Genomic DNA, 25687 nt, shown 5'->3' on the forward strand with positions numbered 1-25687 from the left:
TGTGGCGTCTCAAAGTGATTCCGATCATTCAGCTTTCATCACGTTCCAACCCCAGCAGGTTTACGCGAGTTGAGATTCGGACGCCCTATGGCAACAAATTCTCGAAACTGGCGGGGGGTAAGAGAAGTCCTTGCCGCGCGTTTTCTGTCAAGTTGTATAAGCATACCGAAAATTCGCCGTCTGCGATCGGTGCTCCCCCGCTCCTCGTAGACTCTCTTGTTCATCTCAACCACCTGCCCAGGTACTAGACAGCGATACTTTGGCTCGTCACATATTCGCTGCGTCTCATCACAGCGTCCCAGCATGCGCGTCAAGCCACATCTCCATGGGGTACTATTCAACACCAAGCAATCGGACCTCGGGCTTAAATTGCTTGGCTATGTTTCCCTAGACCCTGTCCAACCAGGATTTTAAGCGCCTCTGCAATCGGTGTTTTGGCAATAGATCGTCGTGGAGAGCTTTGAACCATCCGCTATTGTCTGGGCCAAGCTTCCCATGGCAGGGTCTGCCAAGACGGTAGTCATCAAGTCCAGGCATCGCACTCACATCCCTACGCTGTGCAAAGGGACGGCTCCGCCTCGTCCACAGCCCCTCCCGCCGCAATGCGACAAGGTGGCTAGCAATTCGGAAGTATTTTCTGGGGAGGGAACCGAAGAATAGGGTCCAAAGCTGCCGCTGATCGGAGAATTCTAAAAGGTTCCAGCTTTCACCGCAAACGTCGGGGCTATTCGCGCTAGGGTCAAGCGAAGCGTCCAGACTTGCCCGTTTGAGGAGAGCTGGAGATGTTGCTAACGCGTTGCGGAAACCCTGCGTTCCCTTCTGGAAAGTCCCTCCGGATGTCCCGAAAATGCTGGTCTGGGGATGCTGCGGCGCGACGAGCTCGATGGCGCTTTGCGCTCCGACAATACTTCCATGCAGGGATGGGAGATGCTTCCAGACTTGACAGAAACGTGGTAGATTCGCATGGCTGTGCCTCTCCCCATGGGGAGAGATCTGTAAGTGAGCGATGCATATGGCACAGTGTTGGAGAGACGATACTTAAGCAGACGGGGCCATGCATCGAGTTCAGATTTTTCCATCAAACTCATTCACTCCTCACTCTCCCTCACTATTGAAGACAGTTGTCTTCGATCCTTCCCTTTTCGTTGAGCACTCGCTCCAGGTAAATCTTTGCCTCCTTCTCTGGGCACTGATTCCTCGACCCCTGCCAACCACTATCCCTCAGAGAGACTTCGATACCAACCGTCATCATGCACACTAAGCAGACCCTCATGGCGCTCCTCGCCATCGGCGGTATGACCGCCAACTGCGCTCCCTTTCGAGATAATCGCCAGCACGGCCACCATCCTTCCTTTCGTATCGACAGCTCCGGCAACCCTTCGCTCCTCGCCGAACGCGGCTACGTTGTGAATGAGCATCGCCTCCACGAGCACGGCTTGGGGGAGGAGACCAACTACGTCCTTGCCGGGCGCGAGGCCAAGGGCGCCGATGACGCTAATAAGAAGAGCACGGAAAAGACGGAGGCGGAGAAGAAGGCTGAGAGGGAGAAGGCCGACAAGGAGAAGGCTGAGAAGGAGAAGAAGGAAAAGGAAAAGAACGAGAAAGAGAAGAAGGAAAAAGAGGCAGCCGGCAAAGCAAAGACTACCGGCAAGCTGGTCAGGCGTTCTGGGGGAGGAGGAGACAACAGTGGCCCGGGCGGCGGCGGCGACGCCAGCAGTAGCCACGGCGGCAGCGGCAATGGTGGCGGCAACGATGGCAACGATGGCAACGAAGGTGAAAAAAGCAGCACCCCCGCTGCCAGCAGCGCCGCCGAGGCCGAGAGCAGTGCTCCCGCTAGCAGTGCCCCCGCCAATGTTCCCGCCAGCAGTACTCCCGTCGAAAACAGTGCTCCAGCTAGCAGCGCCGAGGTCGAGGACAACGCTCCCGCCAGTAGTACTCCCGCACCCAGTGCGCCGGCTTCCAGTGCCCCCGCCAGCAGTGCTCTCCCCAGTAGCAACGCCGAGGTCGAGAACAGTGCTCCCGCTAGCAGTGACCCCGCGTCCAGCGCTCCTGCCAGCAGTGCTCCCGTCGGAGCTGATGCCAGCAGCGCTCCCGGTCCCGCATCCAGTGCAGGTGATGCCAACAGCGCTCCCGCGCCCAGTGCTCCCGCCAGCAGCGCGCCAGCGTCCGGTGGAGGTGATGCTGGTAGTGCTCCCGCTAGCGTTGCTCCTGCTAGTAGCGCCCCCGCCAGCAGTGATGCCGTCAGCAGCAACGCTCCCGCAGCAGTCAACAGTGATGCCGCCAGCAGCGCTCCTGCATCCAGCAATGCTCCCGCAGCCGTTAACAGTGACGCCGCCAGCAGCAGTGCACCCGCTTCCAGCAATGCTCCCGCAGCCGTCAACAGCGATGCCGCCAGCAGCGCTCCCGCGTCCAGCAGTGCAGCCGCTCCTTTAGCTGCCAGCAGCAGTGATGCCGCCCCCGTAGCCGCCAGCAGCGGTGCTCCCGCTTCCAGCAACGCTCCCGCCGTCGCCAGCAACGGAGATGCCGCCGTCGTGAGCAACAGTGCTCAAGCTGCCCCCAGCAGCAGCGCTCAAGCTCCGGCCAGCAGCAGCGTCGATGTTACTGCCAGCAGTGCTCCTGCCGTCAATGCTCCTGCCAGCAGCAGCAGCAGTGCAGGTGATTTCGCCGCCAACGCTGGCACGTCTAGTGATGCCACGACCAGCAGCGCTGCGCCATTCGTAGCCGTCGAAACCGATGTCACCACCAGCACACCAGCTACTGCGTCTGAAAGCAATAACGCACCAAATGTAGTCTCCGAGAGCAACACCGCGACAGTTTCAGCCCCCGAAACCAGCAGCACTCCAATTGAGGCTCTCGACGATACCGCCAGCACGGCAAGCAGCAGCACGTCTAGCAGCACGCCCGCGCCCGCCGCCGTTGCGCCCAGCAGCAGCTCTCCTGGCAATAACTCTCCCGCCGTCGCTGCGGCCAGCAACAACTCTCCCGCCGCCGTTGCGCCCAGTAGCAGCTCTCCTGGCAGGAACTCTCCCGCTATCATCGCGCCTAGCAGTAACACTCCTAGTAGCAGCTCTCACAGCAGCAGCACGTACACGCCCTCGCCCGCTATTATCGCGCCTGGCAGTAGCACGCACATCAGCAGTGCGCCTGGTAGCAGCAACAGGCCCAATGTCGTTGCGCCTAGCCCCAGCAGCAGCACTCTTTCTACTTTCATCAAAGCCATGTCTAGTAACGCCCCTTTTAGTAGCACTACGCATAGTACTACTTTAAGCAACGCCGCTTCTAGCATTAAGCCCGCGTTCAGCAGCGCCGCGCCTATCAGCCCTTCTTCTAGCAGAACCACTTTCAGCAGTGCTATTTCCAGCATCAAGCCTGCGCCCAACAACGTCGCGTCTAGCAGCGCCGCTTCTAGCATTAAGCCCGCCTTCAGCAACGCCGCTCCTAGCAGCACCCCCTCAAGCATCAAGCCCGCAGCAAGTAGCGCTCCTTCAAGCATCAAGCCCGCATCCATCGCTGCCCCCTCGAGCAGCAAGCCCACATCGAGCAGCGCCCCGTCAAGCATCAAGCCTGCATCTGTCGCTCCTTCGAGCATCAAGCCCGCGTCGAGTAGCTCTCATTCGAGCAGTGCTCCTTCAAGCAGCAAGCCCGCGTCTGTCGCTGCCTCAAGCATCAAACCCGTGTCGAGCAGTACTCATTCGAGCAGCGCTCCTTCAAGCATCAAGCCCGCATCTACCGCCGCTTCGAGCAAACCAACGTCCAGCAGCGCCACTTCCATCAAGCTCGCGGCGAGCAGCCCCACTTCCATCAAGCCCGCGGCGAGCAGCCCCACTTCCGTCAAGCCCGCGTCCGTCGCTTCGTCGAGCAGCAAGCCCACGTCCAGCAGCGCCTCCATCAAGCCCGCGGCTGCGAGCAGCGTCGCTTCCGCTAAGCCCATGTCGAGCAGTGCCACTTCCGTCAAGCCCGCGGCGGCGAGCAGCGCCGCTCCCAACAGGCCCACGTCGAGCAGCGCTACTTCCAACCGTCCCGCAGCAAGCAGCGCTGCTGCTTCCAGCAAAGCCGCTACTGGCAGCACTACACTTAGAACTGTTGCTGCTGCCAGCAACGCTGCTTCCAGCAAGCCTTCTTCCAGCAGCGCCACTTCTAGAGCCACGTCTGCCAACCCCGCTCCTACTAGGTCTACTGTTGCCAGGCGCGACGCGAAGCATGGCAGTGACGATAAGAATAATGGTGCCGACGATAAGAAGGGCGGTGCTGACGACAAGAAGTACGGTGCTGATGACAAGAAGAACGGTCCCGACGACAAGACCAATGCCGCCGCTTCAAGCAACGCTGCTGCCGGCCCCAAGGTCAACGGAGATGACAAGAATAAGAACAAAGGGACCAGCAAGGTGAGCACTTCTGACAACAAGGGCAAGGGAGATGACAAGAAGAGCCAAGACCATTCCAAGCGCGGTCCTTGCTGGAAAGTCAAATGTTGAGCTGGGGGTTTAGTTTTTTGCTTCTTTTCTTTCCTTCCTTCGGCGTTCCACGGAGTGATGAGTAATGAATTACATATGGAATTATAGTATTTATGGTATATTTATCAAACTTCATACTTGCCTACCTTCATTACCGTGTTCCACTGCCACATTCAAACTCTTCTTAACATCTGCAGTGCTTTGATAATGTCCAGACTTTCTTCAGTGTGCTTCTTCTTCTTCACAGGACTCACCAACCCCTCTCGTTTCAGCGCGCCAGCCTCCCAGCGTAGCAACACCGTCTGAAACAAGTCGCAAGCCACTTGGCATTACCTACAACTTCCCCACCCTGTCTTTACCCCGACCATAAACCAACGCCCCCGATTGGTCCAAAATCTCGCCACGCACAAGCTTTGCTTGGGGCGAATGATCGTGCGGAGAAATCAAGCTTATAGCCGCCAATTCGCCGATTTTCTCAGACGAAAGCTGCACCAGATCTCATCTCCTGAGCGGAACTCGGCACGGCGCGGAAAGAGCAAGGCTGGACCCTGGAGAATAGGGTAATCATCGGGCTTGTGGATGTGTGTGTGTGTGTGTGTGTGTGTCGGATCGTCCTTGGCGTGTTCCGGCCACAACTGCTTATTCGCACTCTGTACTATGGTGTGTGAGGCTGGGCGCGACGATTCCAAATGGTCAGCTATTGAGGCAATGCCAAGATGTTGTCGTAATCTTAATGGAGGATAGAGAGCCTAGTTTAGCGCCAGACGTTGTATGCAAGTGTAATCACATCTCACCAGCGCACAGCAAGTCGTCGTCATGCGCGCGGGAAAGGGGAAAGGTTCAGTAGGTAGAGAGGAAGTCAGTTGCGCGCTTTCAGAGCTCTTTTGAGATTTCAGTGTTATCGTAAAGCCGTCTGGCGATTTTTTGTCCATCATTTCTGCTAACAGTACTTTGGTATCTGAACGTAAAGAAGTAAAAAAAAGAGGGGAAGAAGAAGAATCTAGCCAATGCGACTGAAGACCAGCGCAACACCAAGTGAGCCGTTACATGAAGTTTTTCTTCCTGTCCAGCCCATCATCATCCCGCCTGACAATCCTTCCCCCCTCTACATAGCTTTTAGAAGCTCAGGGTATCATCTCCATAATTTGAAAACTAATCATACACATGTTCAGACGTTAAGGAAAGTTCATTTCGTTGACCAAAGCAAGATCTCTAACTTCTACTCGCTTTTTTTTGAATCCCTTGAAAAAGCAGAACGAGAAGAAGGAGCGACAGACGTTGCTTTGCAGGTGTTTTTGCCATTTGCAATTAGAGACAATGGAAAGGAGAAGGCGGCGTCCACCGCGAACCGGCGTAGGAAAATTGGCTGGCTGTTCGACGGCTTCCGCCAACATGTACCGTGAGAATGCACTGCATCCCTGGTTCATAATTCCGAGTCTCTAGAGCGGCTCATGAGGGAAAAAGGAGAGGTTTTGGTTTGCGTTTTGCCCAGTTCCCCGGTTTTAAGCGAAGGCACCGACGATGGACATACCGGCAGCTGAAATGAAGTCAGTATTCGTTGTCGCTGGGTAAGGGGAGGGTGATACTTACCACCCATAAGAACGAAAATGAATGCCCAGGTCTTGTCCTTCTTGCTCATCAACGCCTGGGCCTCCTCCGACAGGAAGTCCTCGGCCAGCAAGTCGACGAGCGCCGCATAGATCAGCAGACCCGAACTGATGGCGTTGAACATGCCGACCATGATGAGGCCAAACGCGCTGTTGATATCGAACGAGTTCCTGGCGAGCAGACCGATAGCCTGGCCGAAGGGGGCAGTGGTACCGAAGGCGACGACGAGCAACCACGGCTTGTACGAGCCCTTGGGATACGGCACGGCGGCGATACGGCTACCCAGACCGAGACCCTCGAACGTCTGGTGGAACATGATGGCGATGAGCAGGACGATGAAGCCGTCGACGGTGGCCGAGACGGTGATACCGACGAAGACCGAGTGGAAGAGGATACCGCCCTCGAGGATGGTGATGTTGAGCGACATGCGCTTGAGGACCATGGGGTCGACGGCGCCCTGGCCACCCTCCTCGATGTCGTGGTCGTCGGCGTCGAAGAATGAGACCTCCTTGTCTTGGGCGGTGGCCTGCTTGTTGTCGTAGCCGGGCAGGACCGAAGCCATGTTGCGGTCGATTAGATTCAGCATCTCGTCGCGCTGGCGGATGTATTGAGAGTAGAAGGCGATGAACCAGGCCGGCATCTCCGAGGCATTCTGGTTGCCCATCGAGGGCATGGTGAGCTCCTCCCTGATTCGGGTGTCAGCATCATCCCGAGGGGCAGGGGCAGGAAGGGGTATGGCAATCTTACTCTCTCTCGCGGGCGTACGCCTGCTTGGCCTCGTTCCAGGTGTAAGACTTCTCGAAACTCTCTTCCGAGTCGCTGCGGCTGATCGGGCCCATGGGCTCCCGCATCGGCCGTGCGTGCGGGGCAACAGTCTTGACGGGGCCGTGAGCGTGGGCGTGGCCGTGAGCCTGTCCGCCGGAGAATTCGGCACCGGTGGGGCCGCCGTGGCTGTGGCCACCCATCTTGGAGTTGAGCCACATCTCAAGCACGAACAGGCAGAAGAGCGAGCCCATCATGATCACACCAGGCAGAGCAGGGTAGTCATCGGTGAAGAGCGGGGGGAGGCATGGGTCATTAAGCGAAGCGAAAGCAGTAGGGAGCAACTGATTCCACGGTAGAAGGTTAGCCTTCTGTCACATCGCAGTCACGCCAAGATCAAAAGTTCAACAGGGCAGAGAGGCAGAGTAACGAGACCGGACGTACATGAACGAAGGCAGTGGCAATCAGGACACCAGTACCGAAGTGCTTGCAGAAGAAGAAGGCCTTGGGAGGGATCTTCAGCTTAGGGAACTTCTTGGCTACTACTGGGAAGCCGGCTCCTGTTTTGCATTAGATTGGTCCAAGCTGGGTTTCAGTATAGCGAGTGGGTCTCGTACCGCTAATACTGGCAATAACGACAAGGACTTGGAGACGTTAGCGGACCCCGCATTTGAGCAGATCGGGGGTACTCACAAAGAGCGACGACGTGAATGGCGAGATCGTATTCCTCGCCGGAACCGGGCTCGCTGCCGCACTGCGGGCGTTGATCGGCGTCAGACATGGTGAAGGAGTGAAATTAGGGCTCCAGGCCGCGGTGATAGTAAGAAAAAAGATAAATCGGGCAGCACCAGCTGCTGGTATACAACGATGAGGGGAGAGAAGGGAAAGGATCAAAAGGGACAGACTCAAGCTGCCATTAGCCAAAAGGAAGGGAATAAAAAGGCGTGAAAGAAAGGGATGATGCAAGTCAACTCAGCCGGGAGTGATGCATCCGAATGGAAGCGTTGGATCCGAGCGATGCGTTTGCTTTATGAAGCAGACCAAAACCTCGACGTTAGTCTATATTTCTAAACGACTATCAGAGATGGTGGTGATTACCAAGGATTCTCGTGACAGAGGGCGTGTGTGGAGTGCAGCAGGTGGGCGGCGGGGCCACATCGTGAACATGGGCGATGGTGGCGCCGCGTCAATTCGCGTATAGGAATAGGCGGGCCTATCAGTTAGTCAAGCTTCTGTTTTGGGCGGGGTTGACGGTTTTCGACATGCAACGCAGCAGACTGGGCCGATCGGTATCGACCAGGCTCGGTTGGTGTGCGGGCCTAGCACATCTTGAGACGGGGTCCCAGCGCGGCTATGCAGATCGTGGACAGAGGGATCCCTTCTTGGCTGTCACTGTTCCAACAACAGCATCTGCATGGAAGCATGGCAATGGCCGCCTGGCGACGCTAGCGCGGGCGGAGAGGACGCGTCCCGAGCGGATGCTTGAAGCTTGGCGACCATGGCCTGAGGCTTGACGAGCAACACCCAGCCACTCAAGAGGCGCGCTGTGGCGGCTCGCCTCCTTTTGCCAAGGCCGCCGCGGCCGTCAGCGCGCTGCTAATGCAAATCCGCAAAGTGTGAATGGTGCGGGGTTCCCTGCGGCGAAGAGGATCGTCGTGATGTGAGACGGCGCCAAGGCGGCCCCAGGTGCTTCTCCTGCAACACCTGTGGGTCGTCGACGCGTTGATGAACAGCACCATCTGCCGCCGACCCAGTCTTGTGTGAGCTTGTACATGTTGCAAAAACGTTAGTCTGGAGAAGATGCACCCTCCTGGATGCGCAATCTGTCGCACTGAAAATACTTTGCGCTGCCGAGACCCGCTCCCAAGCACGCAACTCCATGGCGGAGCTGTTTAATGTCTATCGCAAGGCGCAATTGGAGCCGGTTTGAAGTCAGCCTCGCGGTACAGACTGCTGTATGGGTCGCATGAATATCACCAAGTATCAACGCCGAGCAATTGTCAAACCTCTTCGTTGCATCTTAAATGGATCTACATCTTGATAACGTACTTGCCGGTGACCTGGTTCAACGAAATTGTCAGCTCGAGCCGAGATAGGAGATTTGGGAGCCAAGCTGTCACCCACCTGCCCGGACGCACTCTTCTTGGCTATCTCAGTGAGATCCTCTAGCTTGGCCGTCTGCACCGTGGGCGTGACCTGTTTGCGGTCCACAAATTCCAACGCCTCGAGCACGTCACCTCGCGTGCCAACAGCGGAGCCAATAATGCGATAACCGTGGTCAATAAAGCTGAGCGGGTGGAAGTTCATAGTCTGCGAGGGAGGAGGGATGCCGATGCAAACTAGAGTGCCGAACGGTGCCAACATGCCGAGCGACGATTGATATGCCGCAGCACTGCCCGCCGTCACAAGAACTGCCGATGCTCCACGACCTCTCGTTGCCTCCTTCACAGCCGCCGCCGCGTCAGACACCTTGGTAACGTCGACATACGCCTCCGCGCCCAGCTTCAAGCAATACTCCCTCTTTTGGTCGCCAGCGTCGACCGCAACGATATGAAACCCCATGGCCTTTGCGTACTGGATTCCGAGCGCACCTACGCCGCCACCGGCTCCAGAGATGGCGATAAAGGTACCTGGAGTAGCGCCGCATATCTTGAGAGACTTGTAAATGGTCAGGCCGCCGCACAGGATGGGGGCTATCTGTTCATCAGAGAGCTTCTCAGGCAGCTTCATCAGGTAGCGGAAGGGCACGATGGTATACTCTGCAAAGGTTCCGTCGACCTTGCGTCCAGACTGCACGGTGGCGTAGCAGCGCGTCTCGCCGTTCTCGTGCAGGCACATGGCGCACTCGCCGCATACGTCGCGCAGCCAAGCCACGCCCACGCGCTGGCCGAGACGGACTTGGCTCTCGGACAGGGACGAGCCCAGCTTGACGACGCGGCCAATGCCCTCGTGTCCCAGGATAGAGCGCGCAGGACCGAGCTCGCCGGAGGCTAGGGCGAAGTCGGTGCCGCACACGCCCGAAGCAGTCAGGCGGACCAGCACGTCGTTGGGGCCGGGTGCCGGGAGTGGCAGCTCTTGGACCGCGAACTGAGGCTCGTGACCCTGCTTCTGTAGCAAGACAAATGTGGTTAGTGGGGCGGCGGAGGAGTGTTCTCCTGGCGCTCACGGATAGCATACCACGACAACCGCAGCGCGGTGAGTAGCAGGGAGACCGTTCTGAACGACAGTCATGTTGCAGTTGAGGTGGATTTAGTGATTGTTTACAGTCGGAGCAAGAGATGCTTTGGGGTTGGTGCCGTCGCTGCGCTCGTGGTTGGAAACGAAACTGGAACACGACAAGACGCGGGGTGTTCAGTCACGACTGCGAGGCCAGGACGGTGATTATTTGTCTTCAGAGGGGTTGAAGAGGCTCATGCGTAGGATTCGGCAATTGTCGATAGCCGTGGCACCCGAGGTGATGGGTGTTGGTCGTTAGGGCCCGCGTTGTGGCCTTAAGAGAAAGCGAGTCAGGGCGCGCGGAGACATGACCGATGGCGGACAATGGGCCTCGGCGAAGCTATCATGACTTTGTGGGGATATTCTGGGGCTCGTTGTAGTTGCCGGACGCGTGAGCCGGTGGCACTTACAGCGAAGAGCGGCGCGTCAAGAGTCGCGCGTCAAGAGTCAGTCGCAACCTGGGCAGGAGCAGCCAACGACGCGCCTTCTGTGACAGAGCAGCGTGCCTGCCGACCGTGCGCGCTCCATGTCCCCACCCGGCCCGCTCACTGCCGCCTTGGCGTTTGGCCTTGATGCCTGATTTCCGTTGTGTCTTCCCCACAAACACCACGTCGCCTTTCTTTTGCAACGCGCTCCCAACTCATAACGTCTTCCATCTGAACGCTCTCACCCTGCCGCTTGGACTCCTCTCGCCTCCATCGAGCGGTGGCTCTCCTCGCCGTCGACATCGGATACACCGCCTACCAAGAGTAAGACTCTTCAACTGACCGGCTCAGTCGGGCGAGGTGGTGCTACATGCACCTTTATGCCTCTTGCTATATGGGGACTTTTTGACTTGGACATGACGCGCAACATCTCCTTACAGCTTTTGAGCCTGGGCTTGCCTCCACTTCATCAGCGCTGCCGTGTGCCAAATCTTTCGCTGCATGCAATGATGCTTCGCAGCAAACTGCAAGTCATTCTCGGTGTAGCACCCGTAGGCTGCCTGCAGGCTCAACCGTCTACCGCCAACCCCCTTGTTACGACTGTGGCAGATCAACAGAGGAGTTGGATTTGGTGCTCACGGAAGGTCGCATTCCAATACTCTGAAAAGTTTTTGAAGAGGAGGGAGGTTGCACACTTCGATGATCACTCTGCACAGTGTCACGCGATCGCAGTCTGGCTGCTGGAACCTGATCTGAGGCGACAGATCGCTATTGGGTGGTATTTACTTTTTCTACAGGACTCTTCTTCACTGAGTTGTGAACAATCCCCCAACTAGTTCGGATATCACCGATGCGCGCGTCTACATACATGTCCGCGCCACTCGAATCTCTTTGCCGCTGTCAGTGCGCGACCTTGCATCTAGAGACACGAATCCTGCCAGTGTAAGCAGCATGTCTGACTGACAGGAGGTGCGCTCAGGGCTCAACCATGTCGACCTCCCTGCATCCTCCCGGCTTCCTGGAACCGCTCGCTCCCTGTTGCCCCTTCAGCCGCGAGAAACCCCTTTCAACCGACCCTTTGTGACAGAATGCTGCCATGCGGCGGGTACAGCCTTCTTTCCCGCGGGTCTTTGATTGGCTGACCTTGCTTTTTTCGTACTACCACGTCTTGTCCTGCAGCGCGAACCCAAATTTACTTTCGGAACATTACCAAGCACCACACGCCAAGTCCTATCTCGAACGAGGGATGTCAGCACCAAAGCAATTACTTGATCTGCTCAAGATCATGGCTTTCCTGCTTAACGCCACGCATCACGCCCAATTCGGCTTGGCCCGCCGCCCACAACTTCCTGCGAAGCGCAATTCTCCGCCAGCCTCTACCGCTGCGCTGTGATGTGACCACTCACTATATCTCCCCAGCACTGCAGGATGCATCATCCATGGGTGCGCGGCTATGAGTTCATTTGACGACGCCAAGGCCCGCTTTTGCTGGGCCGTGATCGGGGGGCGTGCCTCCTGCCGCGGTCTGTACAACCCTGGATAACCGTTGGATAACCGTCCAAAGCACTTCCGACTCGTGGCTCTGGGCGGCTTGTGCAACCGTACACGACATCTTCAATCACATGATTTTGCAGAAGATGACAGGCATATCTCCCAGGACATCGGAAGCGTAGTTTGCCTTCCGCCAGCATTTTTCAAGCTGCTGGACCGGGCCTTGACCAAGCCTTGACCAAACCTTGCCAGAATCTGCAGTCTTTCGTGAAGAGCTTTTCGTGAAGAGTCTTCATTTCTTGGAATCGTAGTTCACATCAGAACCTGATGATTCTACCCACACCAACTTGGAAGTACTTTGCCGCTTGCCAGTCTTTCCTCAACCTCTATCCTCAACCCCGGTTGCAGGCTGCCGTTTGCCTGCTTTTGTCCGAGTCTGGTAGCGCTCCCTGTCAACTCCAAGCTGTCAGATACGTCTTCCATTAATGCTTCAGCCCGCTTCATGTTCCACACACCATATCGCCCTTGAATGCTGAGCCCATTCAGCATGCATGAGTTGCGGTTGTCTCGGCCGCGGTATGCGCAGCAAAACAGTGCAGGTCCTGATTCCTCTATATAACTCCCCGGCGGAGGAGTACTCCCAACTCCCTTTTCCTTCTTTTTCCCAGAGAACTGAACGACGCAACAACTGGGGCTGTCCGAATACCACAATTCTTTATACTGATATTATTGCAACGTATTTCGTTTGCACCATGCAGCCAGCCTATCCAGGCTATAGTGGAGCGCCGTTTTCGCGTGTCCGCGCAGCAGTAGCGGTAAGATTGCCTGTACCTAGCCTTTTCAGACCCAATCGCCGCTCAGGATTCTCGGAAACACCTCCGTTTGACATGATTCTTCGAGCAGTGCACGCACTGTAGAAAACGGAAAATCCGATGCCAGAACATCGATGCTTCCGGCAGATGCCAGCAATGCCGAACTTACGGCACCGAATGCTTGTTCAAACGGGTGGGTCTGACCAGTAGTCTTGCCATCCTTTTCTTTTCCATTACGGCCGGTTTCTCATCGCTCAACAGATGGGGACCATAGACCAACTGCCAGACTCGTACACATGGGTGCGACAGCAGCAAGCTCAACAAAACTCATCCGACCCATGCGATGAAGCTTGGGTCCCGCTTGACGGACAGGGCCAGCCCTGGTCTCCGCATGAGGCTGCTTACGGCGGAGCAGAGAGCGGCGGCTACCCAGCACCCACGGCCACCCATGGCCTCCCCTTTCAGGCGCCGCGCGCTGCCCAGCAGCAGCCCTATCACACCACCCAGGGTTTCTCCGGCCACTGCTCCGCGCCCACTCTGCTTCCGGCTCCCCAGATGGGGGCAAACAGAGTGCCTGTCAACTCCTCCCCCGGCTGGCATCACCAAGCCCCACCCATGCTGGCCGAGACGCCACAGCCGAGGCACTTCACAGATGCGCCCGGCATGTACCGAGACATTGGCACTCAGAACTCTCAGCCGCCCGCGCAGTACAGCGCTTATGAAACCCGGAAGACGTAAGTGCTTTTTACCGATCGCTGACGCTGTGGCTGACTACGGCGGCAGATACCATGCGTGACTGTCTCAACTGGCTCGCATTACTTACCGTCCAAAGTCTTGCAGACAGGCGTTGATCGTGTCGAGCCCATTCAAGAGCCATTGAGGGGAATGTGGACTCTGGTCTATCCCCAAAAGTGATTCATCTCCTTTCGCCAACCCCACTTGTATGACTAGCGTGGATACTGGCGGCCTGTCAGAAGACTGGGCTTGCCAAAGCTGTTGATGTTTCTATATAGTCTTACTGTACCCACCTACATCAGTATCGGAACAGCCCTATTGGCTTTACTGGAGTCAAGTATAATTAATGGATATATTATCACAGTATTGCATCTTTGTGACAGACGTATACTCATGCAGCATATCACGCAACTGTTTCATTCTCACATCTTTGCGAACAGCCATTGGACGCCAGGCTCAACACCCTGGTTGTCACGTTCAGCCAAGCCACGAAATCTCTTACCTTGGGCACCAATGTTTTCAAGACGGAACTTGAACCGCCAATCACATGCCGTGCGGCATCAATGCGAGACTAATGAGCTTTATACACACTTCCAGCCTTTAGCATGCTCTAAGGGCCCAGAAGCCCACCACTGGTTCCGTATCTCACCGGTCGATCTAAAATACCTCCGTGACTTTTTAATGCTCATGGTTCTACGCTATTACCATCTCCACTCTTGCCAGCTTCTCACAGCTGGTGCACGTGTGACTGCACTACAAAGCTTTTGTCACACAGCTCGAACGTCCCCGTTCGCCACTTGGCCATAATGATGCCCCTCAAAGGACTGCGCTCATTCCCTCGTTTCCAAAGCATCTCTTCCAGTCCCTTCTTTGCACATTTTTCATCTCTTCTGTGAGAATCCGTGTCTAAATGTAAATTCGACGCTTGAAAAGTCAACCCCAGCAAAGCCATGAGACACAGATATCAGAAAGAACAGGCGCAGCTGCCGTACTACTTGACCTTCTGGGTAAGATTTTCTGGCGTGCAGAGATCTGACGGCACACTGCCTAGTTCCAGGGTCTCTTGGATGATCTGGCGGATCTGTTTCTTTTTCTGCTACAGTGAGCAGACGTCCTTAAGCGAGGTTACCTGCAGGGAACATGGGTCACATGTAAGTTACGGGCTCGGGCATGCAAATGCAGCGAAGCGAGAATTCGTGACGCACTATCTCCGATATGGCGTACATCGCGTCAGGGGTATCACATTTTCGAGATCTACAACCGAGAAGTTTGCTTTTTTGTACCAAGAGCCTGGTTCTTCACTTTTTACGCGACGTAGTATTTAATCTGTATCGGGGCCCCGCTCACCCACTCGCCAGATATTCCACGACCCACTTTACGCGAAACCAGGAGGTGGGTCTTCATATGTCTCGTTCGGTTGAAAGATGAACATAGGTGGGGCTTGATGATGGCTGAAATGCTGCGAGTGCCCGCTCCGGGTGCTTCTGCATCCTCTCTGACAGTTTCTGTACGGCTTATGGCGGCTACCGCCGGATAGAGGGGTTAAGAGTGCCACCCACGCCCAAACATTCCCATTTTTGGCGAGTCTTCTGGATCTTTAGGTCATAACATTTTTTACACAAGTTTCATAGACCTCAGATCCATTGTATGAATTATATGCAGATACACCCGCCGCAGGGCACATTCCATGCGGGGGAGCCAATAGTACCACACCATCTGACAACCGCCATAGCCCACTTGTAAAGCTTGATGCATCCCCTGAACTGCTCTCTCTCAAGACCAACACTCATATGCAGAGTCCACCGCCACGGTTTGTAAATTAGAGCTGGTGCTATCTACTCAATGGTTGACACCCAGTGGTGGTTCTGCGTCCGTTTCCAAAGCTTCCTTTGCAACGTCTGCTGGTGGAACCTTCTTCTGCCGGCTGGCAACGTTCGGATCATCTTGCTGATATGCTTCAAACATCCACCTCTCATCAAACGGCTCCGCTCCATCAACAAATCTCAAATCCGTCGAGAGTCGAATGATGCCCTCCGGGCTCTCATTCTTGCAACTAATGGTGAAGTCAATACCAAACCTCATACACACCTCAGGGGTACAAAAAAAAAAGAAAAGCATACCTCGCATGAACCATAAACGGGTCATGAAACACGACATCTCCCGCCTCGTACCGCGGCGCCACCAGCCACCTCCTCCCCCAATGCTTCCCGAACGCCGCCGCATCCCTGTCCAGAAACCCACCCGCATTCATGTTCCTGTTGAACGCCGACACGCGCTCCTCGTCCGACAACCCCTTGTTCCTCTCCGCAAAATCCGCTTCGAACCGCCTCCCCACCTCCACGGATTTCTCCAGATACATCAGCCCCCCGCCCTCGACCGCGCAGTCCCCCAGCGGCACCCACCCCGTCACCGCCGTCGCGGGTCCCGCGCGCAGGAAGATCTGGTCGTAGTGCACCGGTGTCGTCTCGCCGCCGGGCACGTTGCAGCGCAGCAGGCTGCGCTTCAGCAGCAACGGCTCCTTGAACCGCCGCAGCCGCCCCGCGAAGCCCGCCAGCGTGCTGCCGACGACGCGCTGCTTGAAGTCGTGGTAGAAGTCCGCGACGTGCGCTTGTACGACCTTGTCGACGAAGACGCCGGAGTCGGGGAGGCCGTTGAAGACGCGGAGAGCGCCGGGGAGGAGGAATGCCCGCCAGTCGGCGCCGGGAGAGAAGATGCCGTCGCGCGGGTGCGTGTTAGGGGCCAGGATGCCCGTGTCGCCGCCGGAGTCGGCGGATGACATGAAGGCGAAGTATTGCTCGCGCATGTGGAGGACGGCGGCGCGGTCGAGGAGGCCTTTCATCTGAGGAGGGGAGGTGTGATGCGTCAGTGTTTTGGGCTGGATGAGGGGGGCTGGGGTTTTGTGGCTCCATAACTCACCCACAAGTAGCCGTCTTCTTCGTAGCGCTTCCGGAGCTCTTCGATGGGGAGGTCTGTGGTTGATGGTCGGAGAAAACCGATGTCGGGAAGCGGGCTGCCGTTGTTGGCTTTCAAGGTGATGCTGTCTATGCCTTCCGGGCCGGTCTTGTCGACCGAGAAGGGAGTGCGATAAGCGGTGGCAGCAGCCATTTTCTGCCAAAGTCTTGTTGTAGGAATTAAACTAACAAAAACGAGCAACTGATCTTGCACAACCAGTAACTTGCTAAGCAATACACATGGCTTCGGCGCTGCCCATTAAAAGCCAAGTGCTTTGAAGACGTTTCCGGCCGGCTATGCGTAAGGCGATCTGCCCCGCGTAGATTTCCCCGCGCTGCAGGTTGTCGATCACCGGGGAAAACAAGCATGGATTGAAAACCGGACGGAAACCATCTACAAATGTTCCGGACCCACAGCTAGGTGAGATGGAGAACACTGAAGCGCCGCGATATGTATACAACATGAATCATGGTCGCCAGCAATTGAGTTGTCTCCACTAAACTTCCTTCAAGCCTTCCGCCATGGCGCATACTGTCTTGTTTCATTAACTCATTGCTTATCTGGCACTAAGCAGCCTCTTCCACCTTGACGTGGCTCTTTACGAGGCCTATGAGCCTATAGTGCGCCTAGATTGTTCGCCAGGGGTTGCTTGCATCACCCACTACGGCGCAGTGTTGCCTCAGCCATTCAACCGCACCGACGGCGGCGTCACCTCAACTTATGGAGACACCAACGCAACCAGCATCCCAGGATTTGCCCGAGAGCTGCAGGATCTGTGGATGGTTGTGAGTACTTTTCTTTGGTCGTGTAGACACCTTCGAGAAAGTGTTTGAGTTCCGATGCTGACGCAGATCTTTATTTGCAGGGTCTAGGGGGCGTAGCCAGAGTCCAGCTGAGGGGTGCTGGAAAGCCTATCACTAAGAATTAATAGAGTCAAAGCAAATGTTGCCGGCCCAGCAGTTTTTATGGTTAACGTGTTCATGGCCTAGTAATTTGGACCGCTGAGCCATGAACTTTAGGTAGCCGAAAGCTGACACAGGGACTATTCGCAATGACAGCACGCACGCTGTTTGAAATCTGCATTCAGTAAATAGACTATCATATACGGTATGAAATATGAGTTGGAATACGAGCAAATGAGCACACATATTAAGGAACCCGATACCCCTCCTCCTTCGCCAGCTCGTCGTCATCGACATCGCCCTTCACCTTGATGAGGTACTTGTCAAATTCGCCCGACACCGCAATCGAGTGCTGCAAGTGCCCAATGTTAAGCGGCTCATCATTGTACAGAGCCAACTGCCGTGCCGTCGTAATAGCATTGCGGATCTGGCGCCCATTCATAGGGTATTCCGACAAATCTTTAACCTTGGCTAAGATGCCATCGGCGTCCATGCTCTCGTTCAGATCCTGCAGCCGAGTGATAAAGTTGGTCCAGATCTGGGCGCGCTGCGGCTGATCGAGGTTCTTGTAGTGCAGGGCAAGCTGGATGCGCGACTTGAACGCTTCATCGAACGTGCCGACGCGGTTACTCGTCAGTATTAAAATTCCACTGTAGTACTCGAGCGTGCGTAGGAAGACGGAGACAAGCGCGTTGCGTGCTAGGTCCTCGAGCGAGCGCTGCTCGAGAAACACATCTGCCTCATCGAGAAGCACGACACAGTCCCAAATTCGACCGAGGTAGAATACGGACTCGAGGTACTTTTCCACCTCCCGCGGCTCGATGCCAATGTCGCCGCATGTGACACGGTACAGCGGCTTCTCAGCGATCTCGGCCACGCTTTCGGCTGTAAGCGTCTTTCCTGTGCCGGGACCGCCGTGGAGGAGGACGATGAGACCGGTGCCTTTGCCTGAGACCATGTCGGTGGCACGGTCGGCCGCGATTTTGTTGCTGACGAGGGCGCGGATGAGCATCTTGCTTTCGGGTTTGAGCTCGAGTGTTTCGAAGGCTGATTTATTCCAGCGGATCGGAGAAATGCAGTCCACCCGCAAATTGACTAGGGTTCTGCTGGTCAGCGCTGACAATGTGTAGTTGAGGGGACATGGGTTTCTCGGGGATTCAGTCTTTCACTTACCCCACTTCTTCTCCATGATGTCGAAACCGTAGATATTTGGCGGAAACAAATACAGAAGATGATCGGGCGGGTTTTTAGAAGCCATGGCGTTTGTGCCCAGATCATCCCGTTTGTTTTCATTGGCACGGCTGCTCTTCTCGTCGGTGCCGTGCATCTTCAAGTAAGCCGTCACGTCGACGAGGAAGCGGGTATCGAACTGCATTGAAATCAGCGCACGATGATGACCGCAGTCCTGTTGCCATTCTTACATAGTCAGTATCTTCTGTCACATTTGGGCCGTTGTATGTGACGTAATTGTAGTGGCGGCAGCTCCAGAACGTTTCGCTTCGAAGACGGAGGAGCTCTTCAGTCTCATATTTGGCGTACTCAAGAGGGTAGAGGCTCAACTTTGTGATCTTCGTAGTAGTTGTGCGTGGTGCCTTCAAGACTACGCTAACTGAGATCGTCTCTCGGAAGAAGCTTCCGTTGAAACTCCACGAGTGCGCGTCCCCTTCCAATGTGACTCGGTCTTCTTCATATGATGCTTCCGAGAAAGATGCCTGGACGACTCCAGTGATCTGCTTGTTCTTATCACGCCGCACCAAGATGTGTGCCGGTGCAAAAAGATATCGCGCTGTGCTGACATCCACCAATCCTTCGCCAAAGAGGATTTGGGCCTTTCGCCATGCATTTCCAAATCGTGTTTGAAGAAAGTCAAGAAGATCCTGAAACTGGTATCTCTGTTCCTGGCTCAGATTTCTGGCACCTTCTCTTAATCGCGGAAGGAAATGGTAAGCAAAAACATCCATGTCAAAGAAGTCTCTCCCGTCGTGGTGCGCATAGTACCGGTCCAGCACGGGATCATTATCGCTGACAATTTGAATTGCCTCCAGCAGGATGGGCGACAAGACACGAATGATGGTTTCTGCGCCGTCTGTGTTGACGGCATCACTCTCTGGCTCTGATGTCGACATTGATCTCATTCGAACAGATTCTGATCGATTTCTGTTTTCAAAGGTCTCGAAGACCAGAAAGGCCACATTTTCTCTTTTTTGCCACTCCTCAAACAGGGCCAGATTGTCGATACGGCTCTTGCTGTGATAGGAATACCTACCAGAATGATTCTTAAGCAGGACAGGCCGGTCAAGATAGCAGGCTGACCCCTTGGCATGAACCACTTTATAAAGGACAACATGGGAGGGTCTCTTTGGTTGAGCATTGCTCTGGTGAAGAAGCTTTCGGAGTTCTGAGTTCTGCCGCTTGAGTTGTCCAATCTCTTGTTCGTCGGCCAATGACTGTTTCCGTAGATTGGTGTCATTTTCCAAGTCCGCAGACTGTGCCCTCTGAATGTGCTTCTGTTTCGGTCTCCGCAGATGGCTTTTGTTGTTGCCAGCCTGGCTTGGTTTCAATTGTGGTAGGTGAATGCTGCGATTTCCCACCCCATCGATATCTTCTTCTGTGTCTAGATCGATCAATGACGGCTCAGCCGCAGATTTGTTCGTCCTGTTTGAGATGTTTAAATCCACGGGATTCAACATGCCAATACTAAGCGCAGCTTCTATAGCTGCACCTAGCTCGGCTCTCAATTTCTCTTTATTTCGATGATTAGGTGTACGATATCCTGATTCGTCTGCGGAAATCGAAACATCTGACTCTGCGGCATCTGCTTTGTAAACGCCCTCCTCATCTTTAGCAGCTTGCTCCGTAGGTCTCTGCCGATACCGATACTTTTCTTCGTTGCTTCTCATAGGGAGAATATCTTCCCGTTGAGAGTGCGTTTGTTTTCTATTGGATAAGAAGGGTGGTTCACCGTCCGATTTTCTGTCTTCCTGAGAGAGAGCTGACCTCGTATCGGGAAGCTCGACGGAAGACATTTCTGACCGTTCAGTGTGACTCTGTCTCTTGTAGACTCCAGTCGAAACAACATTCCCTTGAGCTCGTTTGGCTGAAGAAGGGTACGGAAGATATGGCTCAGAACGCGATATACAAGAGTCATCCACAATGGACGAATGACTTTCAGACTGAGCTCTGAGTCCTGGAGAACTGGACCTCAAAGCTTTGAGCAGGTCACCGTAGTTGAAAGCCTCTGCCTTAGCCTCATGCTGAGCCTCAGTTTTACGGTGGCGTTTGGGGATAAGGAGCTCCTCGCGGCGTAGGGATGCGGCGGTTCGTTCTGAATCGCTGTCGTTATAACTCTCTGTGATTTCAACATGTTTGTTGCTCGAAAACGATGTATCCGTCTCTGGACTCCAGTCGTCGTGATCGTCCTTAGATTCAAAATAGACCGCTCGTTCTAGTCCCCATCGCCTACGTCGTTGAGTGCTTTTTTCACCACTGAAGTACGGTTCGGGTGGCGGGAGCGGTGCAGGAGGAGCAACGACAGGGGGCGGAGGAGGAAGAGGTACGACAGGGGGCGGAGGAGGAACAGGTACGAGAGGGTGCCTTAGATCAGCAGAATATCCTCTGTGATTGACATTGGTCCGCTCGCGCTTCGTGGTGTCTCGCCTCCGTTGTTCGGATCGATTTTTTGAGAGTGATCGCACGGAACCAGTTCTCTGCTTATTATCTGCGGGCGAATCCAGAACAAGTCGCCTGTTCGACTCTCTGCTCCCTGGACCCCTCGCCGGAATTCCTCCATACTCTGAAAAATCGTCGGCATCCATGCCTCCCTCGCTTTTGCCGCTGGCCACTTCTCCTTTGAAAAATTCTGAAAAAATGGATTCCGGGTTGGAGAAGTTAAATGTTTTTGCGGCGTTGGTACTGAAGTGAAATGATCGTACCCCTCCAGGATCTTGTTGGAAATTCTGCGCCTGAGGCTGTGAAGCTGCTTGCGGTTTTATTGCATCCTTCAGGTGTTTCCCAAGTACAGAAAGGCTTTGATGCTCGTGCGCTTCCTTTCCAGCTGTCTGGTCTTGCGAAATGGTTGGGTCCATCGGCCACGGCACACGCTTTGACGGGCACTGCGGTGGTGATAGCCACAGAGTTGTTGTGGGAGCATGCAACGTGAGAAAATCGATTGGCATGGACAAGGCTGAGAGCGGGGTAATTGCCAATGTTGAAGGAGTCACACTGCATATCGGCCCCCACGCCAGCTCTCGATCATGATCAGCCTCGCGTGAGCCGACCACCTCATCTTTCCCACATTTTTGCAAAAGAGCAGTTTTCTTCGTAGAAAACTGTAACAGAAATGGCCACTGTCCAGTAAGTGTTCTGATAGTAGACAAAAAAACTCTATTCGGCTAAATTCTTCAAGGCTCGGTGCGACTGAGGAGGCTTACAGCAGAGCCATTGAGCTCTACAAAGAAGCTTACCCCAATAACCAAACCACGCTCTCAAAGCTCCAGGGAACATATAGGATCAATGATGTCGTGGAAGTGGTAGCAGCAGCTAAAGAGAAATACGACCAGCGGACGAAGGGTTCCAAGGCGCGAAAGTGGCTGTCGTACTTCTCTTCCCAAGTCACATACTATGGCCAGGTCTTGGACGTCCTGGCTCAGCACCACCCTGAGTATGTCTCGCTGGCCTGGGGAACCATGAAGTTTGTGTTTATTGTAGGCTTTTCTGCACCCAGGAGATGTCTTATCTACTGACTTGGCCCAAGCTGGTGCTCAACCACGAGGAGATGGTCACTGAGCTTTCGCGAGCCATGTCCGAAATTGCCGACGTGCTTCCACGGGTTGAAATCCAGCTCGATGTTTTTAAGGATGAAAAGTCCATCAGAGTGGCAGTTGAAGAGCTTTATGCCGAACTCATTAAGTTCCTGTTCCGCACCCTCAAATGGTATGAGCAGAGCCCGTGGAAGCATGCTTTCACTGCCTTTGCCGCACCTTTCAAGCTCCGCTTCGAGGACTTGAAAACCAAGATCAACAGGCATGCGCGGCGAATCGATAAGCTTGCCACCGCTCTATCTCAGGCGAAGTTGGCTGCGATGCACCGTCAGCTCCAGATACTGCTCGAAGTCCAAAATAGTACAAATACTTCCTCCAAGCACTCCGAAGAATTCTTGAAAAGACTTGAGCCCATGATTGTGGAAATCATCTCAAGCATGACCAGTAAGCCAAACAAAGCTCTGCGTAGAACTACAGCTGATCTAGAAAAGGGAACCACTCTGAATCACTTCACCACTTGACCTCTATATCCAGGGATGCCACGTCGATTTCGCAAGATACCAAGCAAATCCAAATCGCAATGGTCCTGTCAGCCACGAAAGATACACCGCTGGGTAGCCCCTTAGAGGCTTTCCGCTACTGTCAGGCCATCAGTCACGCTCGCCCAAAGCGACAAAAAATGGAATATGCCCACCTAACACCCATGCTTAGCGCTTGGGCAGCGTCTCCAAGCTCCTCCTTCATCATCGTTGAAGGATCCGCTCCCAGCCGCTCTCAAACAAAAGACCTGGCCACCGGACTCATCAGCGTGCTACGAGAAGCGGGGAAACCTACCGTCTGGGCAGTCAACGGCAGGGCCGCCCTACAACCCAGCGAAGAAGACTCGGTCCACGTTTTGAAGCATCTCTGCAGCCAGGTCCTCCAGGCTAACAACAAGCAAGCAATCCGACAGGTGTCGAACCACTTCAACGCGTCCAGAGTCGAAAGCGCTGTCACCGAGTCGGATTGGCTGCAGATACTGCAGGAGAGCCTGACAGGACTGCCGGAGCTATTCGTAGTCGTGGATCTGGAACTATTCGGCGCCGCTTCCAGTAGCAGCAGTAGCAACGCTCAGGTTCTGCTTTTCCTGCGCGCTCTTAAAGCGCTTCTCACAAACCTACAAAGGGTGCCCGTAAAAATTGCCGCTTTCACCTTCCGTCGACCGCTCCTCAGCGCGTTGCGTTCGGATCCCCGAGAAGCGACAATTGTACCGTTGGAGCAGAAGAGATCAGCGGCAGCTGGCAGTCGATCGCTGCGGAGCAAAGGCGGGAGAAAGCAGAAAAACGCGCTTCCGAATATGTTTAAGAACAAGTGAGGTCCGTTTCCGCGGTGGTGAAGTATGAGAGTGACCGGCAGGGTCGGCTCGGCTCACGGCACTGATTCCTTCGGCCCCGCATCTCAATCCCCACTCTTCGTCATCACACTCGTGGCTCTTCTCTTGCTACCTCGCCAACTTTTACCTTCGCGTTCCTGTCCTGGAGAATTTTGGCATGTCGTACGTACGCTTAAAAACTCTGCCGACGTCGAATTTTCAGAACCTTGGGTCGGACCGTTACATCGAGGCATTTTCGGTCCCAGCCTAAGTTTCACCGCCGCCTGCGCCGCTCATCTGCGCCATTATAATAGAGCCTGTGGCTCGTATTTTAATATCGCGCTGCAGGACATTACTCTTTCCCAAGTAGGTAATAATAAGACAGAGGTTAAACATTCTCGAGCAAGGCCTCTGTGGCTTTGCCCCAGCAAGGGCCACCGGCGGCGGGGGCTGTGCAACTGTCGTGTGCAAGCCACTTGACTCTGTCAGTTTTCCAGGGGGTGATCGGAACGTTGTCCACAGCCCTCATTGGCTCCTCTCCTACGCGCGCGCTGCGGCAAAACGGTTCCCCCGCTCTTACCGGTGAGATGTTGGTAATTACCGCAGCGAGTCAGCGCTCACAGCGAAGGTTGGACAGCCTGAGGGAGTGACGTGGTGATCCGGATTAGCTGCCAAGTCCTGCAAGCTTTTCGGTTGAAAGCTTGTCATTTCTTCTGCGAAGGCTTAGCCCCATTGGTCACTGCTAACCCGCGCGCGTCCCGCGGCCCCGTTCCCACCCAGCGGCGGTGCCCGGCGCCGTCTCAGTCGCCCTAGCGCCTGTCCTGTTCCAGTAAACTGCTGGTCAGCTCGTATCTCACAATCAAACAGGTTCTGCCGGCTTCCCGAGCCCTGACCCGTCATCAGCGGAACGGCGGCAATGAGATGAGCGTCATGACGGCCGCGTTGTCGCTTACCGCGGCAGGATAGCACCTTTTGCTGCCAGGTTTTCGCGGCCAGGTTTTCAATGCCGGCCACCCGTGAAATCATGGCAGGGGGGAGGGGAAAGAAAAGCGTGGCTGGTGGCGCAGATTCTGGACCCTTTCCCACTCTCATCAAGAACCGGGCTATCACGCCCTCTCTCTCTAGCTGCGCCTCGACGTAACGTTTCAGGCGCCGGCCTGTCCCGTCCAATCCCAAACTCCGGTCACATCTGTCAGTGCTGACCGTGCAGCTGTCACTCTCGCGGATTGGCTGCCCCGGCCGCTTGGGTGACGGAGGAACTGGAGTCAGGCAAGTGTCATCCTGCGTGCATAAATACCCTTGTTTGCTCGCTGGAGAAACCTGCCTCTCTTTCATTCCATCCTTCAATCCCAAACGCTCTCTCTGTGATACCCTTCCTAAAAGTCACCTCCGTCCATCCTCTCTCACTCTCCTCGTAAGTGTCCACTCACTTATCTCTAGAGCTAGGTCTTCGCTAACGGCTAGCTGCAGTACTACTCCTCACCACCCGCCTCCAAAATGCCCGGCTCCACCACTTCGTCTATCAAGTCCATCATCAAGCCCAAGCCCACCACCATGGGCTGCGGCGAGGAGTGCGACTGCTGCGGCTGCGAGGAATCCTGCTGGTGCGTGGTCATGTAAACGGCCAATGCCCTCCGGAACGATACGAATACAACGGATACGGCGAAGGAGTTTCAAAGAGGTCTTTTCTCGGTCATTCGGTCGTCTGCATTGCGAGACGGAAGGTTATGCTTTTGAGGGGTTCATTCATGTCTACCGAGCTTGTTTCTGGCTCATTTACACAGAAAAAAAAAGTCACAATTCTTGCAAATCAAATTGTTTCTTTTCAACGGATGCTACTCTTCTTGTTTGCTTGCTCTGCTTCACTCATAATTTCAAGGAAAGAATTTACAGAACAAGCTTTGCCTCCACGCTGACCATCCCGCGACCAGTGAGGCTCAGAGTGGCATGTGTCTTCAGCCGCACCGAAAGGGATAGAGACCCTGCAATCACATGTGTCCAGGAACCCGAGGCACAACGTACTGGCGTACCATGGTCTTCAATGCGTCTTTGCGCGCCTAGACCCTCCCTTTCTTCCGGATGAAGACAATCCAGGGTAAAAATAAAGGTGTTCGCTCTTGGTACCTTCGAAGCGTATATATCACGGACTACTCTCAAGTTGGAGCTATGTCTTAGCGAGCCGAGCTTTGAAGAAGCTCTGCGTGCTGTGTCCAGGAACG

At 54.9% G+C, this 25687-nt stretch overlaps 7 protein-coding genes across 7 annotated transcripts; 3 read left to right on the forward strand and 4 right to left on the reverse strand.

Annotated features, from left to right (window-relative positions):
• Window positions 1–1250: 1250 nt before the first annotated feature.
• LTHEOB_7502 (uncharacterized protein) lies at window positions 1251–4475 on the forward strand (the record flags this gene model as incomplete). Its single annotated transcript, XM_035516876.1, has 1 exon — window positions 1251–4475. The coding sequence occupies one exon, from the start codon at window positions 1251–1253 to the stop codon at window positions 4473–4475; it is 3225 nt and encodes a 1074-aa protein (XP_035371473.1).
• A 1481-nt stretch (window positions 4476–5956) lies between these two features.
• LTHEOB_7503 (Fe(2+) transport protein 3) lies at window positions 5957–7605 on the reverse strand (the record flags this gene model as incomplete). The annotated part of the gene is made up of 6 exons (XM_035516877.1): window positions 5957–5991; window positions 6045–6748; window positions 6810–7168; window positions 7269–7384; window positions 7442–7468; window positions 7518–7605. The coding sequence occupies 6 exons, from the start codon at window positions 7603–7605 to the stop codon at window positions 5957–5959; spliced, it is 1329 nt and encodes a 442-aa protein (XP_035371474.1).
• Window positions 7606–8854: 1249 nt separating this feature from the next.
• On the reverse strand, window positions 8855–10055 carry LTHEOB_7504 (alcohol dehydrogenase; the record flags this gene model as incomplete). The annotated part of the gene is made up of 3 exons (XM_035516878.1): window positions 8855–8884; window positions 8949–9932; window positions 10002–10055. 3 exons carry the CDS (start codon window positions 10053–10055, stop codon window positions 8855–8857), a joined length of 1068 nt encoding a protein of 355 aa, XP_035371475.1.
• A 2974-nt stretch (window positions 10056–13029) lies between these two features.
• LTHEOB_7505 (uncharacterized protein) lies at window positions 13030–13564 on the forward strand (the record flags this gene model as incomplete). The annotated part of the gene is made up of 2 exons (XM_035516879.1): window positions 13030–13502; window positions 13552–13564. 2 exons carry the CDS (start codon window positions 13030–13032, stop codon window positions 13562–13564), a joined length of 486 nt encoding a protein of 161 aa, XP_035371476.1.
• Window positions 13565–15342: 1778 nt separating this feature from the next.
• On the reverse strand, window positions 15343–16608 carry LTHEOB_7506 (uncharacterized protein; the record flags this gene model as incomplete). Its single annotated transcript, XM_035516880.1, has 3 exons — window positions 15343–15556; window positions 15624–16342; window positions 16420–16608. 3 exons carry the CDS (start codon window positions 16606–16608, stop codon window positions 15343–15345), a joined length of 1122 nt encoding a protein of 373 aa, XP_035371477.1.
• A 996-nt stretch (window positions 16609–17604) lies between these two features.
• LTHEOB_7507 (AAA family ATPAse) lies at window positions 17605–19492 on the reverse strand (the record flags this gene model as incomplete). Its single annotated transcript, XM_035516881.1, has 3 exons — window positions 17605–18452; window positions 18531–18726; window positions 18779–19492. The coding sequence occupies 3 exons, from the start codon at window positions 19490–19492 to the stop codon at window positions 17605–17607; spliced, it is 1758 nt and encodes a 585-aa protein (XP_035371478.1).
• Window positions 19493–21696: 2204 nt separating this feature from the next.
• On the forward strand, window positions 21697–23471 carry LTHEOB_7508 (Nacht domain protein; the record flags this gene model as incomplete). Its single annotated transcript, XM_035516882.1, has 4 exons — window positions 21697–21710; window positions 21763–22060; window positions 22111–22561; window positions 22840–23471. The coding sequence occupies 4 exons, from the start codon at window positions 21697–21699 to the stop codon at window positions 23469–23471; spliced, it is 1395 nt and encodes a 464-aa protein (XP_035371479.1).
• Window positions 23472–25687: the final 2216 nt, after the last annotated feature.

This window comes from Lasiodiplodia theobromae (genome assembly GCF_012971845.1).
Source record: "Lasiodiplodia theobromae strain AM2As chromosome Unknown scaffold_22, whole genome shotgun sequence".
NCBI classification, from domain to species: Eukaryota; Fungi; Ascomycota; class Dothideomycetes; order Botryosphaeriales; family Botryosphaeriaceae; genus Lasiodiplodia; species Lasiodiplodia theobromae.